Source organism: Lycorma delicatula, chromosome 1 (assembly GCF_047948215.1).
Source record: "Lycorma delicatula isolate Av1 chromosome 1, ASM4794821v1, whole genome shotgun sequence".
Classification (NCBI taxonomy): Eukaryota; Metazoa; Arthropoda; class Insecta; order Hemiptera; family Fulgoridae; genus Lycorma; species Lycorma delicatula.
The window spans coordinates 108410194-108424658 of NC_134455.1; the positions used below are offsets into that span (position 1 = coordinate 108410194).

Consider the following 14465-nt stretch of genomic DNA (forward strand, 5'->3'; position numbering starts at 1 on the left):
CTTATGCTGCCTAAAACACTACATTGAATATTAACCTATTTTGTGGCATGTAATATGTAACAAAGTAGAGTGCATCAGTCATTTCAGTACAATATTACTTAACAAAACTCAACCGAAGCAATTATTTTAGTCTTTGTCCACCTACGATAGAGAAATCACAGGACTAACATTGATAAAATGCAAGCTGACAAGGTAATAATTTACTTAAATACAATCAGTCAGCTATCAACAAATAATGTTTAGGTTCATTATTTTAATTTTTACTATTATTAATCATTACTTCATTGTCTATATTACTTTATTATGTGACTGAAAATATTTACAATTTTTTTTCTTAATTCACTTAATAGATGCTCAAAGTTTTCAATAAAACACTAAAGAACAAACAGTGCCTAACCAAATAAAACACAATTTTTTGTGAGAACAAGGACTAGAGTTTACAGGCTTGAAATTATTAAAAACTGTTAATCTGACATGTTTTCTTCTCACAAAACTGCTTACAGCTAAAAAAATACCCAATTCAGAAAAGCATTAAACCTGCAAACCTAAGAAAGATTCTTTTCAAATTTGATATTTTCAGATTTTTCTTAACTTTGATATATCATTGGGAATCTATTTTAAATGCATTTCTATTTTTGCTGTACAAACTAATTTTGAACTTAAATTTTATTTATTATTACTTAGCCAGTTTCTCTTTTGTATAATTTAAGATTAAAGCATGATGAAAAGGCATATAATATTTGCATTAACCAACAAAAATAATAAAAAAGTAAAACAAAAAAAATTCCACATGATAGCCATCTGGCAGACAATACTCTGCAGTTGTATGAACTACTTAAACAATCTATCATTTGTATATATCACTTTTAAGGCTATCCAATTATAACCTGGCAAACCCTTAATCAAATGTTATAAACTTATTTGGCTTGCTAAAAACAAAACAAAAAATCTAGATTACTAAACTTAAGTATATTATTCATTTTATAATAACATCCAACATCCACAAATGATTCAGTATAGAATGAAAAAACATGATAAGCACAATTTAAAACACAAATTTGACAAGTCAAAGCAATATAAGTCCAAATCAAATTATTTATGAAGTTCATGGCATTAAGTGATAATGTATAATAATAAAAAACTGTGTTACCTGTAAATGAACCAGTGAAGCTATCATTATCTATTGTCTCAATGTTTAATTGTCTGATAATATCCTTTAATGCTAAGTTGTCATCTGTATGAATTAATCCATTCAAATAAATAACCATAAATTCTTGACCACTTGATAAACTACTTAACTGTTGCAATGCTTTACTAACTAACTGAAAAAAAGAAATGCAAAAATATAACTTTTACATAAGTTTTAATTAAAGTAAATATTACATATAATACAAACCTGAATAGATATTAAAAAGAAAGAAAAAACATAATATTCTACAATCACAGAATTTCTTTTCTACTTCCCACATTTCCTTAAAATTTTTCACCTAAACAGTACACATAGAAAAAATCTTTTCATAACTGTTTTCTGAGAATGAATTAAAGTTTTTTTTATAAAAAGATACATAACCACAAAAATATTTTTAAAGAATGAAAAAAACATGATAAGCACAATTTAAAATACAAATTTGCATGAATAAATTTGCACATATTAAAACCTGTAGTTCTAACAGGTTAAAAACCTGTAGTATCTAATTTTTCTTTTTAATTTAGAAAGTATTATAAATTCAAAAGAATAAGCTGTCTGAAAAAAGTGTAGGACTATCAGAACAATCAGAAAGATTAAAAATTTTACGTTAATGAACTGGTATGTAAATGTTTTTACAATCAAATGGTTTTTACTTTAGAGATAACCTCTCGTATTTTATTAAAAGCAACTACTTTCTCACATATTAATAACCCACCAATTTGAAAATTGAAGTAATGTTATATCAGTGTCCATAAATATCAAACATATAAGGAAATATTGTGTAGTAAAAAAAGTTTTTTAAACTTCACCTACAGTCGATTACCTGCTATTTTTGTCAGATCACTTTTAAATCTCTTGTATTCAAATTGTTTATGAAATCTGAAATCTTCAACTGTCTTCAACAGTAGGTCAACAACTTTGTGTTGCAACATACAAGTTTGTTGCACTTCTTTGTTTGTACTTGCAAAATTTTATTATAAATGTCTCCATCATCTTCTGTTTTTTTCTTGTATCACTTTTAAACATATAAATAATGCTTAAAAAATACATTCCTCATTAAGTTTGGCCACTATAGTTGTATGTTAATCTTACTACCATCCAGTCTTCAAATTAATAAACAAAATTGATCTGTTTCAAATGAAAGTACAAATTAACATTGTTTTAGCTCATAATTTCTGCTTTAATATAAAATTTTTGTGTCGTAAATATTTTAATTAGTGAGTGTGGATGTACTGAAATAACTCGGATGCACTCTGAACGGTGAATCATTGCATAATTGATTAGGTGGTCCATTAAAAAATTATGTTTTTCAGGTTGACATCCCTGTAAAGATTATCTACAGTTTATGAATATGAATAGACCGTTTTTTAAATATTATTTTTCTTTCTAATTTTAGAAATTTTTCTCTATATGTACTTGAATATTATTTATTGGGTTTTCAAATTAATTGGTCTTTTGTACACATTTACATTTGGTTTGATGTTTTTGATTTTGCTGGAGTTTCTGTTACAGATTTTAATGCGATTTTATTTTTATGTTCATTATCTCCTTTTTTCAGAATTAAGTGTGTGTTCTAGTTTATTAGTATTTATGTTAGATTATTTGTATATTAAGTTGATAATGTTTCTATTGCTTGCTGATAAAAATTCAGAAAATTTTCTCTAGTTTTTCTGTCATGTTGCTGACATTCTGCAATCCAGTTTTAATCAAATTACTTCTGGTTGTGTATTTCATCTTACTTTCAGGTAAAATTTTTAATCTTTCTAATTGTTATTATGATAGTCCTACACTTTTTTTGTTTCAAAAATAATATAATAACAAAATCTGCAAAGTATGCTTCTTCATAACTCCTTTGATATTAATATTGCAAGAAAGGAATACCAGAAAAAATATAATTGCCTATCCAGTTTATTATGTATAATGGAAGTATAACAACAAGTTGATGTGCATTTAATATCAAACAGCCACCCAAACCATGAACAAAATGGTATCTTCAATATTAAGCTCATCGTTTTCCACAACAATGAAGAGACTTTAAGGAGATGCTGAAACAGTTTTTCTGTGGTTGATAGTATATTCAAATAGCATAGTGTTATGGACTCAAAGAAAGATACAAGCAGTGAGGATTATAACTGAGAAGAAAATTGTAGTACACCAATAATAAGAGGGTAGCCAAAAAAAAAGGATGTATGGGACAGGTATAACCTGTAATAATATGGTTATACCATATTATGCTCTTGGTTATATGGTATGGTTATATGGGATATCATGCTCTCACCTTGTTGGCGAGAGCATGATATCCTCTCATCACCAACAAGCAACAAGGTATAGGTTTGAATCCCAATAATATTTGACATTATTTGTCAGTTTTATGTATGAATTAATTATTAATAGAAAGGAAGAGACTAGAGTAGAATAGTCAAGAGTAGTAATGATCATAGTCATCGAATTACTGTAAGAAGTTAGCAGTATATTATAAATAAGAAAACACAAGCTGATCTGAAGAGGTATAAAGTCAAGGTTAGATCAGCAATAACTAATGGAACCTAACATAGCAAATAAAAAGGAAAGAAGAAAGAAAAATGCAGTATGGGAAAAAAACATTTTAACGTTCCATTATCCAGAAGAAAGGAATTAGAAATTAAGTTAAAAGGAAAATGTTTGAAAACTCGTTACAAAAATACATAAAATAAGGCTATGATATGGAATTCTCATCCTTAATAAAAACAATCACTTGTATGTTGGTGGAGAAGCAACAGAAACATATTTGCAAGTTGAAAGAAGTTAAGAGATCAAAAGGAAGATGATTATTTACATGCTATATTACAAGCAAATACCTAATAGCATAAGACAGCTGCTGACAATACAGAAAATAAATATTATACAATACTGATAGAAAAAAATTTAAATTTACAATCACAAAAAAAAATTTATAATGAACTTGAAAGAAAGCTGAGAAAAATATATTCTTAGTAAAGTATTAACTTTACTAAGAATATATTTTTCCACAGGAGTATAAATTATTGCAAGATCATAATCATGTTGAGGTGGAAAGACTTATTCATAAATTTAAAAACATGAACCCTACACAACACAACAAAAAACTATCAAAAACTAAATTATTTTAACATCAATACAACTGCAGAGACCGACTTAAGAAAAAATAGCTTAGATTAATGTGAATTTGTTACAAAAAACTACTCTCATCTCATAAAATTAAAACACTATAGACTTACCAGTATATTATAATTTTCTTTTAAAATTCATGAGTTTAATTTGCCAATTATTAAAACAAATAAAAACACTTGCATAAAATTTCAATATTGGCTATATAAAACCACTATATAGCTATTTTGATTCCAATGGAATCATCTTCAGAAATAACATTAACAAAATAATAAAAAGTTTTAACATTAATAAACTATTAGTATTTTTGAAACGCAGAAAGAACATGCAGCTTCTGCAAAGATCTACATGTTACTGTGAGTGAGGTTGAAAAAAGGTTACTGGGAGATTGGCAAGTGTTGATGGGGGTTTGTATATAAATTGGTAAAAGTTGTTAAACCAGGAAGTGATTTAAACAAGTCTAGTTTGATAATATTTATAACAATAATCAAACTAGTCTTGATAGCACTAGTTTATTATAAGCTAAAGATATTAACTCGATTATTCCATAAAACTATCTAAACAAATTCTATCAAAAAATTTACTTGTCATTGATTTGGCTTCTCTGTTTATGATATTTTCAGTATTTTTAATGAAATATGATTCCCATGTATCTAACTCTTGCAACTTATTGACATTTTTCAGTAATTTTACAGCTGTTGAATTTAAACTGTGACTCATTTCCAAAATATGCTTGGGGTATTCAATTTTAATTCAACAAATTTTCAAAAATCTTTTTTCATCACTATTTTTGATTTTTATGATATTTGGTATGTGATGACTACCCACCTTGTAGTGGACAAAAAATATTTTTTTTATATTTAAAAAAAATCTTTTCTTGAGTAATGGACTATTTTTTAACTCGCAACTGGTAAAAACAGCCATTTTCGTCACTTTCTCCATGAACTATAGCTTCTTCTTTTACATTGTAAAGAGGGTCAAAAATAGCTTTTTGTAAAGAGTAAAGATAGAACTTCATCTTACAGTACTCAAAATTCATTTTGTTACATAACCAATCTTGTAATCTTTACTAATGTTACGTTTACAAATTGTTGTTTTTTTCAAATTTTGGGCCCAAAATATATAATGAAGGGATTAATTAAGGTAACAGGCCTGTTTTTTACCTTTTAACTCTTAGGTACTAGTAGTACTTATAAAAAAAAATTGAACTATTACCAAGTGTCTTTCATTAAAAACAATGGCTGCCAAATTGTAATATTTTGAAAATACCTCATTTTTGGGGACAAGAAAACCACACACGAGACTGGTGGAAAAAAAATCTGAAATTTATACAGCAGTAAGTACTTTTTATGTACTTTAAAACCATTGTTCCATTCCACATCGAGCCGTCCGGTGCTGTGATCTAGTGGGTGCTAGCACTCACTGGAAAGTTAAGCCGTACTAGCATTCTACATTAGAATCCTGCACAGTGAGGTCGCATTTTTCATTTCATCTGGATGGACAATCAGCGTTACTATAGTTACTAGCATTTGGCGCTCGAATCTAATCCAAGGCGGTCACGTCATACTCTTAGTCCTGATGGACTCCATTCTTTGTTCGGATGAGCGTTAGCTTTAATGTTTTATTTAATTTTATATGTCAAGTTATACGTTATGTTACAATTCATTTCATTAACTGTCAAGACAACAATTCATTAAACCATTACTCAACAAGCAACAAGGCGTTGTCTTCATTCATCACCTATGAAAATACAGTCCAACCTCGCCCTAAAATCTACCAACTGTATAAAATTTATTTTGTTACTCAAAGGGATTGACGAGTAATGAAACATCAAAATCACTAAAAACATAGTTCCTTGGAATCATCAACAATATATCAAAAAATTTCACAGCATGTATTTCTTTCAGATAATATAGGCCTACTACACAAAATAATGTGATATATCTATAATGAGATAGCTTATATTCTACATAGTTTGTTACTTGTACAAAGTACTCTACAAAGTATGATTCATACATGCAAACTCATGTTGAAACATGAACGTGAATAGACATGCATGGACATGAATGTTTGCACAATTCTAAATGTAAAACTGTAGAAGGCTCAGTTACTGTTTTAATTTCAACGTGATATGTTGTACTGTTACTAGTATTAATACTGTGGTTAGGTACACTTGTTTATAAAGTAATTTTATTCGAAATTTTTATTTTAGTAATTGGTAGTTTTATAATTTATACTAACTGCATTTTTATTGTAAAGAACCCTTGCATTTTATAAAAATGGATTATGGAATGTTCAATTGCCATTCAAACTGAAACAGTATGTCACAAATTGATTTACAATAGACCTTCAGTATTGCACGATATTTTAGAGTTTACTGAACAGCAAATAATATTGATATCTTAAGAAGTGGATGTACTGAAACAAAAAATATCTGTCCGAATATTTTGATAAATATTTTCATATTAATGGGAAGTTTTTTTTTGTTTGGGGGTGAAAAACGCCTAAGCGTTATCATCGCCCGGAATTTTTATTAATAAAACGATAAAATAACTCCAAAATAATAAAACTTATAAGGTGTAAAATTAATATAAATCATATAATAAAAGTTTATTAAAATGAAAGTCAAAAATTGAAATAAAATTCAAACCTAATATCACAGACGGAGTCTTTAAAATAATAATAAAGAAACTATATAAAACTTACCTAATTCCGATAGGTTGTGCAAAAGGGGTCCCTTCTCGGATAATAAAATTTAAGACATGAACCAAAAAATCAAAATTGAAAGTAAGGGTTAAAAATTATCTAAAACTCTTCTAGCATAAAAATATATATGATAATATTAAATTTTCTGCATTACTCTGGTACTATGCAAAAACAGAAACGGTTCAAAATTTTGTTATTATTGTACAAGATATCACGGATGTTTCTGGGTAGATTAAATTTACAACATAACGCCGCATAACATATACGGTCTACGAGAATGTGGTGCACAGTCATGCGGCAGTTGCATTGTGTGCATAGGGGTGCGATTCCTCCTGACATTATGTACTCATGTGTGATCCTCGTATGTTCTATCCGTAACCGGCAGAGGACTACTTCCTCACAACGAGTTTTTCTGCAAGAGGAGCCCCATGTCAACACTGAATCTTTAATCTGTCTTTGTTTATTATCGACGGTAGTCGCCCAGTCACTTTGCCACCTTGCAATGACTGTTTTACACTATTAATAAAATCAAAGGTAGTAACTCGGGTGGTGAAAGGAGGTTGAATACACAATCTTTGGCAGCATAATCTGCTTGTTCATTACCTGGAATCTCTACGTGGCACAGCTAAAACTTAATTGTGTTGCGATTACCTAACTCAGCGATTGCATAGTAAATTTCAATGACGATAGGATGTTTGGAATAAAAGTTTTCTAACGCCTGGAGAGCACTACACGAGTCACTGCAAATAAGAATGTTTCTATATTTAGGGTTAATGATATTTAGAGCCTTATTTATAGCGAGTAGTTCAGCGGTGAATATACTCGTAATACCGGGTAGACCAAACATATAAGTTCTTTCATTGACAACAAAAGCACAACCAACGGTATCGTCTTGTTTCGATCCATCAGTGTATATCACCGCGTCTGGGTTCGTCTTGGTGAGAATATACTGAAACATTTGCCGGAGAACAGTAGGTGGTGTTGATTGTTTATCGTATGTTATAAAGTCAAATGTAAAATTTACAAGGTATATTCTCCACGGAGGATATGAGCACGGACAAGATGGAAAGAACGGCGGAGTGTCAACATTTATACACTGCAGCAGACATCGGGTATGGATACCCAAAGGTACAGTACAGCATGGACGGTCCTCATACTTCATTAAATTAGGATTTCCAAGAACTGGGTCATTTGGCTGTCCTTTGAGACGGGCAAAATAAGATAAAAGCTGGTGTCGTCTATCCCAAAGTGATGGCTCGCCACAATCTACAAGTAAGCTTGCGATAGAGCTTGATCTAAATGCACCTGTGGCAAGCCGAAGAAAAGCATGATGTACACCATCCAGCATTTTAAGCACGGTTTGACGAGCTGAAGAGTAGGCGATACAACCATGATCTAAATGGGAACGAACAAGGGAATAGTAAAAATGTAACATACATGACCAATCGGCTCCCCAATTGGAGTTACTAAGGACCCGCATCATCTCTAAAAGTTTGGAACATTTTGTCCTTAATTCCTTTATATGTTTGACCCAAGTAAGATGGCTATCAAAAAGCAAACCTAGAAACTTGACGTAAGGAGAGATAGCAATAAGCTCTGTTCAGAAAAACTTGCGGAATAGAATGGTTTCGTAGCCGAAAGAAGAATAAACATTTCGTTCTGTCGGATGAAAATGTGAAACCATTAGTTCTGGATCAAGCCTCAAGGCGAAATATAGTGTTCTGTAGCAGTCGCTCTGGATGTTGAACGGCTCGCAATGTAAATAACAAAATCGTCAACAAACTGAGAACATGAAACAGGAGCTTGTACACAATTGGTAATACTGTTTATGGCTACAGAAAATAAGGTCGCACTTAATACACTACCTTGAGGTACTCCATTTTCCAAGACGACACTATCTGAAAGTGAATCATCTACACGAACACGAAACGTTCGGTGATTTAAGAATCTCTGGATAAACGCAACCATATTGCCCTTGATTCCCCATCTCATGAGGGTGTTAAGAATACCATGTCGCCAGGCTGTGTCGTACGCCTTCTTTACATCGATGACGATAGCAACGACATGTTGGCGGTTTAGGAAGGCGTTTTGTATGGTTGTTTCCATTGATACTAAATGGTCAATGGAGGATCGTCCTTGTCGGAAACCACACTGTTCCGATGATAGAAAGCCATGTTTCTCCAAGTACCATGTAAACCTGAGGTTTACCATTCTTTCCATTATTTTACACATCACGCTTGTTAAAGAAATAGGGCGGTAGCTTGAGGGATTTGTCTTTACCAGGCTTTAGTACTGATATAATAAATGCTTCCGATCAGTCGGGTGTAAAGACTTGTTCCGAGAATAAACCATTGTAAATATTCAAAAGATGTTGTAGTGCTGAGTCAGGGAGGTGTGAAAGCATACCAAGGCGAACATTGTCTGGTCCAGGGGAAGTGTTACGCGAGTTCTTAAGTGGTGTAACAATTCTCTAAATATGAATGGTGTTCAATTCACCAACTGAATCACCAATGTTTAACGCCAATATTTCTATCTGTACCTTTGAAAATCATTGTTATATGATGAAGTGAGAGACACCGAGCAAAAAGATTTCGCTAAAGTCGAAGATGATGAAAAGAGTTCTCCTTCATCAATGAGACCGAGAATAGATTGCCTTGGCGATCTGAAAATTGCATGGCTTTTTTTCCACAAAGCAGACGTGGGAGTAGTCCATGAGCTGGTGTTCACATTTTTCATCCATGAATTCCTTTTAGCTTTCAAGAAGACCCGACGACATACCGCTCTAGCCCTGCAGTACAAATTTAGATGTGCAGTTGTAGGTCTAATATTAAATTTCCGTAGTGCTCGCCGTTGATTCTTAATAGCACGTTTGCAATCATCATTCCACCATGGAAAGGTAGGATGTTTAGGATTACCCGATGTTTGTAGGATATATCTGCTGGCAGTTTCAAGTATCATGGACGTAAAAGTATCAAGTATCATGATGCTCACGGATGTTTGCGCCATCGTCATACTGTGATTGGAAGGCTTCATGATATCCATCCCAATCTGCCCTTTCAACAATCCACCTCCGTGGCCTTCTCTTAATCTCGTGGTCCACACTGAAACTAATAATAATCGGTTTGTGGTCACTGCCGTGAAAGTCATCACAGACCAATCAAGATGAGGGAGTAAATTCGATGAGCATATGGAGAGATCGATGTTAGACATAGTACCAGATGATAAAGACATGAATGTGCGAGATCCATTATTCAGCAAACAAAGGTCTAAGTCATGTCTCACACTGTGTATTATATTTCCTCAAGTGGAGCAGAAGGTCGAGCCCCAGGAAATATGGTGGGCATTGAGGTCTCCTACTATTAACAATGGAGATGGTATTTGTGTGAGGAGATTTGAGATATCCAGAGCACTGAACTCAGTGTTCGGTGAGAGATACAGATTGCAGATATGTAACTTGAAGGGGATAGAGATCTTTACTGCAACAGCAGGAACGATAGTGGTCAGTTGAAGCCTTGTAGCCGATACCTCATCCTTCATGAAAATAGCCACAACACCACTCTCTGTACCGTCTACTACACAGTCGTATCTCTCACAGAAGTATCCTCTGAGTGCTATTGAGTCATGTTGTAGAATATGAGTTTCCTGGAAACACATGATTATTGGATCATATACGTGTGCCAGTACTCCAATATCTTCAATGCGGGACCGAAGACCTCTAAAATTCCACTGAATAATGTTCATAACGGAAAAAATATAAACAAATAAAAAATAAATAAATAAATATACTTAGGAAACCATACAAAATTTAGTTGTATGTGATTCGGTTTTTCTTTTTCGTGTTCTTTAATTTAGATAACTCGATGCCTTTGGGTCGAGAGGTTCTTCTACCATATCCTCCAGTATATGGGATGATGGTGGAGGAGACTTATTAGAATGGGATGCCGCTATTGACATCCCAGAGGGAGTGGTTATGTGGGTTCCCTTTGTGGGGAGCTTGACTACCGCAGTTGGCTTACTGCCAGCTGCGGTAGTCTCTGCCCGTACCGGTAGCACTTTGGGAACAGGAACCTTCATACTAACCACACTGTTGGATTCATTTACTGCGACGAAGGGCTTTTTATTCATTTTTGTCAGCTCTGAAATAGTGGCTGTAAGCGAAGTAACTGAATGAGTTTCTTAAGTTCATTGCAGGATCCGCACTGCTGATTATGAACATTTGAAGGAGTTTGTTTTACGTAGCGGTGGCGAAAGATACATCCGGTTTGACGAGGTTCTGTGAGTTAACTATCTTTCTATTCCCTGCGGGCAGCCGGAAAAGATAGTTTCTGCTCAGTATAGATTTTGAGAATTGCCTTCTCTTCTTTAAAGGTTGGGGGGCAATCTCGGGAGCGGGCTGTATGCAAACCACTGCAGTTCACACATTTTTAACTTCCCTCGCAGTTAGTGTCATTGTGACCTTCGTTAGCACATCGAGCACAGATCTCTGTTCTCGAGCAAGATGTTGTAGTGTGACCGTATCTTTGGCATCTGAAACATCGCCGTGGGTTGGGTATGAATGGGCATACCCGAAGAGAGGTACGCACTTTAATCTTCTCTGGTGGAACAGGAAGACTGAACGTCAGTATAAGAGACGGTGTCGGTTCTTCTGTTTCATTATACGTTTCACTTCTACAACACCTTGAGCACGAAGTTCAGCAATTTCACTTAAATTCATTTCCAGAAAATCACGACAAAAAATTACTCCTCGGCTGGTATTTAGGGTCTTGTGGCATGTCGTACTTATGTTTATGCCGCCCATATTGGTCAGACGTAATAAAGAGCGACTCTGCTCATCTTTAAATGTTTCCACCAGAATTGTTCCATCACGTAATTTCTTAATGTTCCTCAGAGAACCAATACATCCTGTGACGCACATGTTAATGAGGAAAGGTGAGACCTTATGAAGGGAGCCACCTTCCTGATTATTTCGAATAACATCAAAGCGAACATTTTTGCACCTGACACCATCCTCGTCCGCTGTAGCAAAATTATTATTAAGCTTCGTCTGACCGAGGCCTTTTCACTAGACTGAAATTGGTGGTTTTTTCAGATGGACCACCAACCATCATAAAATTTGCTGAAGGAACTGAAATTTTGGTCCCATGAGATCCGGCGATATAATAGATCACTCCAGCAGAGCGCACGCATACTGGAGCTAGAGCTAAATACAACTGGGTTTGCTCTGGTGCCCAGAGGACATCGTTCAAGACTCACTACGTAGAGCCATTCACCCATCGGCATGATAGTTCCCACCTTAGGTTACGGTTGCGTTTCGTAAGATGTCGCAACACTACAGAGTGTAAATGAAAGAGAAAATTGTGTTGGATGTTGTTGTGTAGTCGAGTAAATGTATATGTTGTAATTCGTGTAATGGGAAAAGTTGCTCTCACCCATTTAGCTGTCACATTAAACTGGTTAAGAAATTTTTTCAAAAAATATCTTTGACCCTTTAAACAAGCATCAAAATTTAAAATTAATTCCAGGCAAACATTGTGTACAAAATGCAAAAACTACAAGATTATACAGAAAGCGAGCTGGAGTGCCAAGATATATTTGAGCCTGAATGTGTTAAGAGTCAAGTCGGTGAATAAAGCTTGTTCCGCACTTGCCATTTCCCCCATTAAGGTTAAAAAATTATCAAGCAGTGCAAAGGAACCAATTTTAAAAAATAAAGTTACATAGAAAAAGAAAAGAGTCAGTTACCAGTAAATTAAATGATTCCTTTGATTTAAATATTTCTACAGAAAAAACAGTTTAGTACCACAAAATTATGCTGATTTAGGTTGGGCATATGAAGAATTATCATCATTTTGTTGCAAATAAACAAGCTAATTTCCTCAACATTACAAAGGAGAACTTGTGGAGTGTGAATGTATTGTAATGGGAGACTACTTTCAAAATTTTCCTTTTTGTGATACAACATGAAGTCCAGTCATATAACTGGTCAAAAACATATGTCACAGTATATCCATTTCTCATATATTTTTAAAAAAGAAGGAAAATCACACAGCCAAAGCTACTGTGTGATTAGTGAGTACTTGAAGCACAATTGTTCTTCTGCTACCAAAAGCAAGTTATATAAAGTAAAAACACTGTTACCACAATTTAAACAATTTTTTTTGATGGCTCCTCAGCCCAGTATAAAAATAAAAAAAAAATTCATAAATTTGTGCTACCATCAAGATTTTGTAATCACAGCTGAATGGCATTTTTTGCCTCATACCATGGAAAAGGACCATGTGGTTGTATTGGTGGAACTGTAAAAATGACTGTCACTAAAGTAAGCCTTCAAAGGTCTGTCAACAATCAAATTGTTACACCTTCTGAAATGTACAATTATTGCAAAGACAATATTAAAAACATAACATTTATTTTTCGCTCTAATAAAGATGTTCAAGAGACTGAAGAGTACCTCAGTCCTCATTATCAGGTAATAACAACAGTCCCAGAAACAAGAACCTTTCACAGTTATGTTCCAACAAGTCAGAATATATTCTGAAAGTCCGGGTGACCTCTGAATCAGAAACATTTACGCCAGTATCGGTACACAGGGACATTAGTGTTTTTGATTGCTTTATAGGTTTACCAAAGCCAAAATGTAAAAATTATGTCTGCTGCGTATATGATTGCAAGTACTGGTTTTTTGTAAACGCAACTTCAGCAAGCATTACAAGATATGGTTATGTAACAAAATGAATTTTGAATACACTAAGATGAGGTTCCATCTTTACTCTTTTCAATAAGTCCTTTTTGACCTTCTGTACAATATAAAAAATATTTTTTGGCCACAAGATGGGTAGTTATCGTATACCAAATATCATCAAAATCAAAGATAGTGATGTACTGATCATTTGTTAAATTAAAATGGAATACCTTGCTCAGCTATTGCCGACTTATCCATCTTTTGTGTTCGTTTATTCTAATATTTAATTTTCTTTTAGTCCATTTTAATCCATTTCTTTCTCTGTTGGTCGTCTTTTGTTAGTTGAAGTGTTGTTTTTCTCTTTTTTAATTGTTTTTTTGAAAATTTCTTGTTTATGTTAAAATTATATCCACTGACCATTGTCACATATTTGATGTGCTCAAGTTCTTTATTATAAGTATCCTGTTCAAGCTGTATTGTGTTAAATCGGTGGACTGTTGTGTTGAAAGCAGCAATTTTGTTGCACAATAACCATGAGAGACAGTTTCCTGTTTAACAGAGGTGCTTCCTGCATAGGAAGGCAGACTGGACGAAATTCTCCTCTTTGTTGGAGTCCAAACTGGAGGTTTCTTATCAGGACCTTGACGGCCTGCCATTAGATGTCCTGACAGAAAATTTCACTTCTGCGGTAGTGGCGGTGACTGAAGCCGCCATTCATAGAGGCATTTGCCGAAAACATATATCTAGTTGGTGGTCTCGGAA

The 14465-nt window shown here is 33.5% G+C and overlaps 1 protein-coding gene across 5 annotated transcripts in view; it reads right to left on the reverse strand.

Annotated features, from left to right (window-relative positions):
- Positions 1 to 14465, reverse strand: part of Orc4 (origin recognition complex subunit 4) — a 62949-nt gene that overhangs the window by 36516 nt on the left and 11968 nt on the right. For all 5 annotated transcript variants that reach the window (XM_075358971.1, XM_075358989.1, XM_075358986.1 and 2 more), the window contains exon 3: positions 1151 to 1322. In XM_075358971.1, the coding sequence (XP_075215086.1) occupies positions 1151 to 1322 (172 nt within the window). The remainder of the gene's footprint in view (positions 1 to 1150; positions 1323 to 14465) is intronic.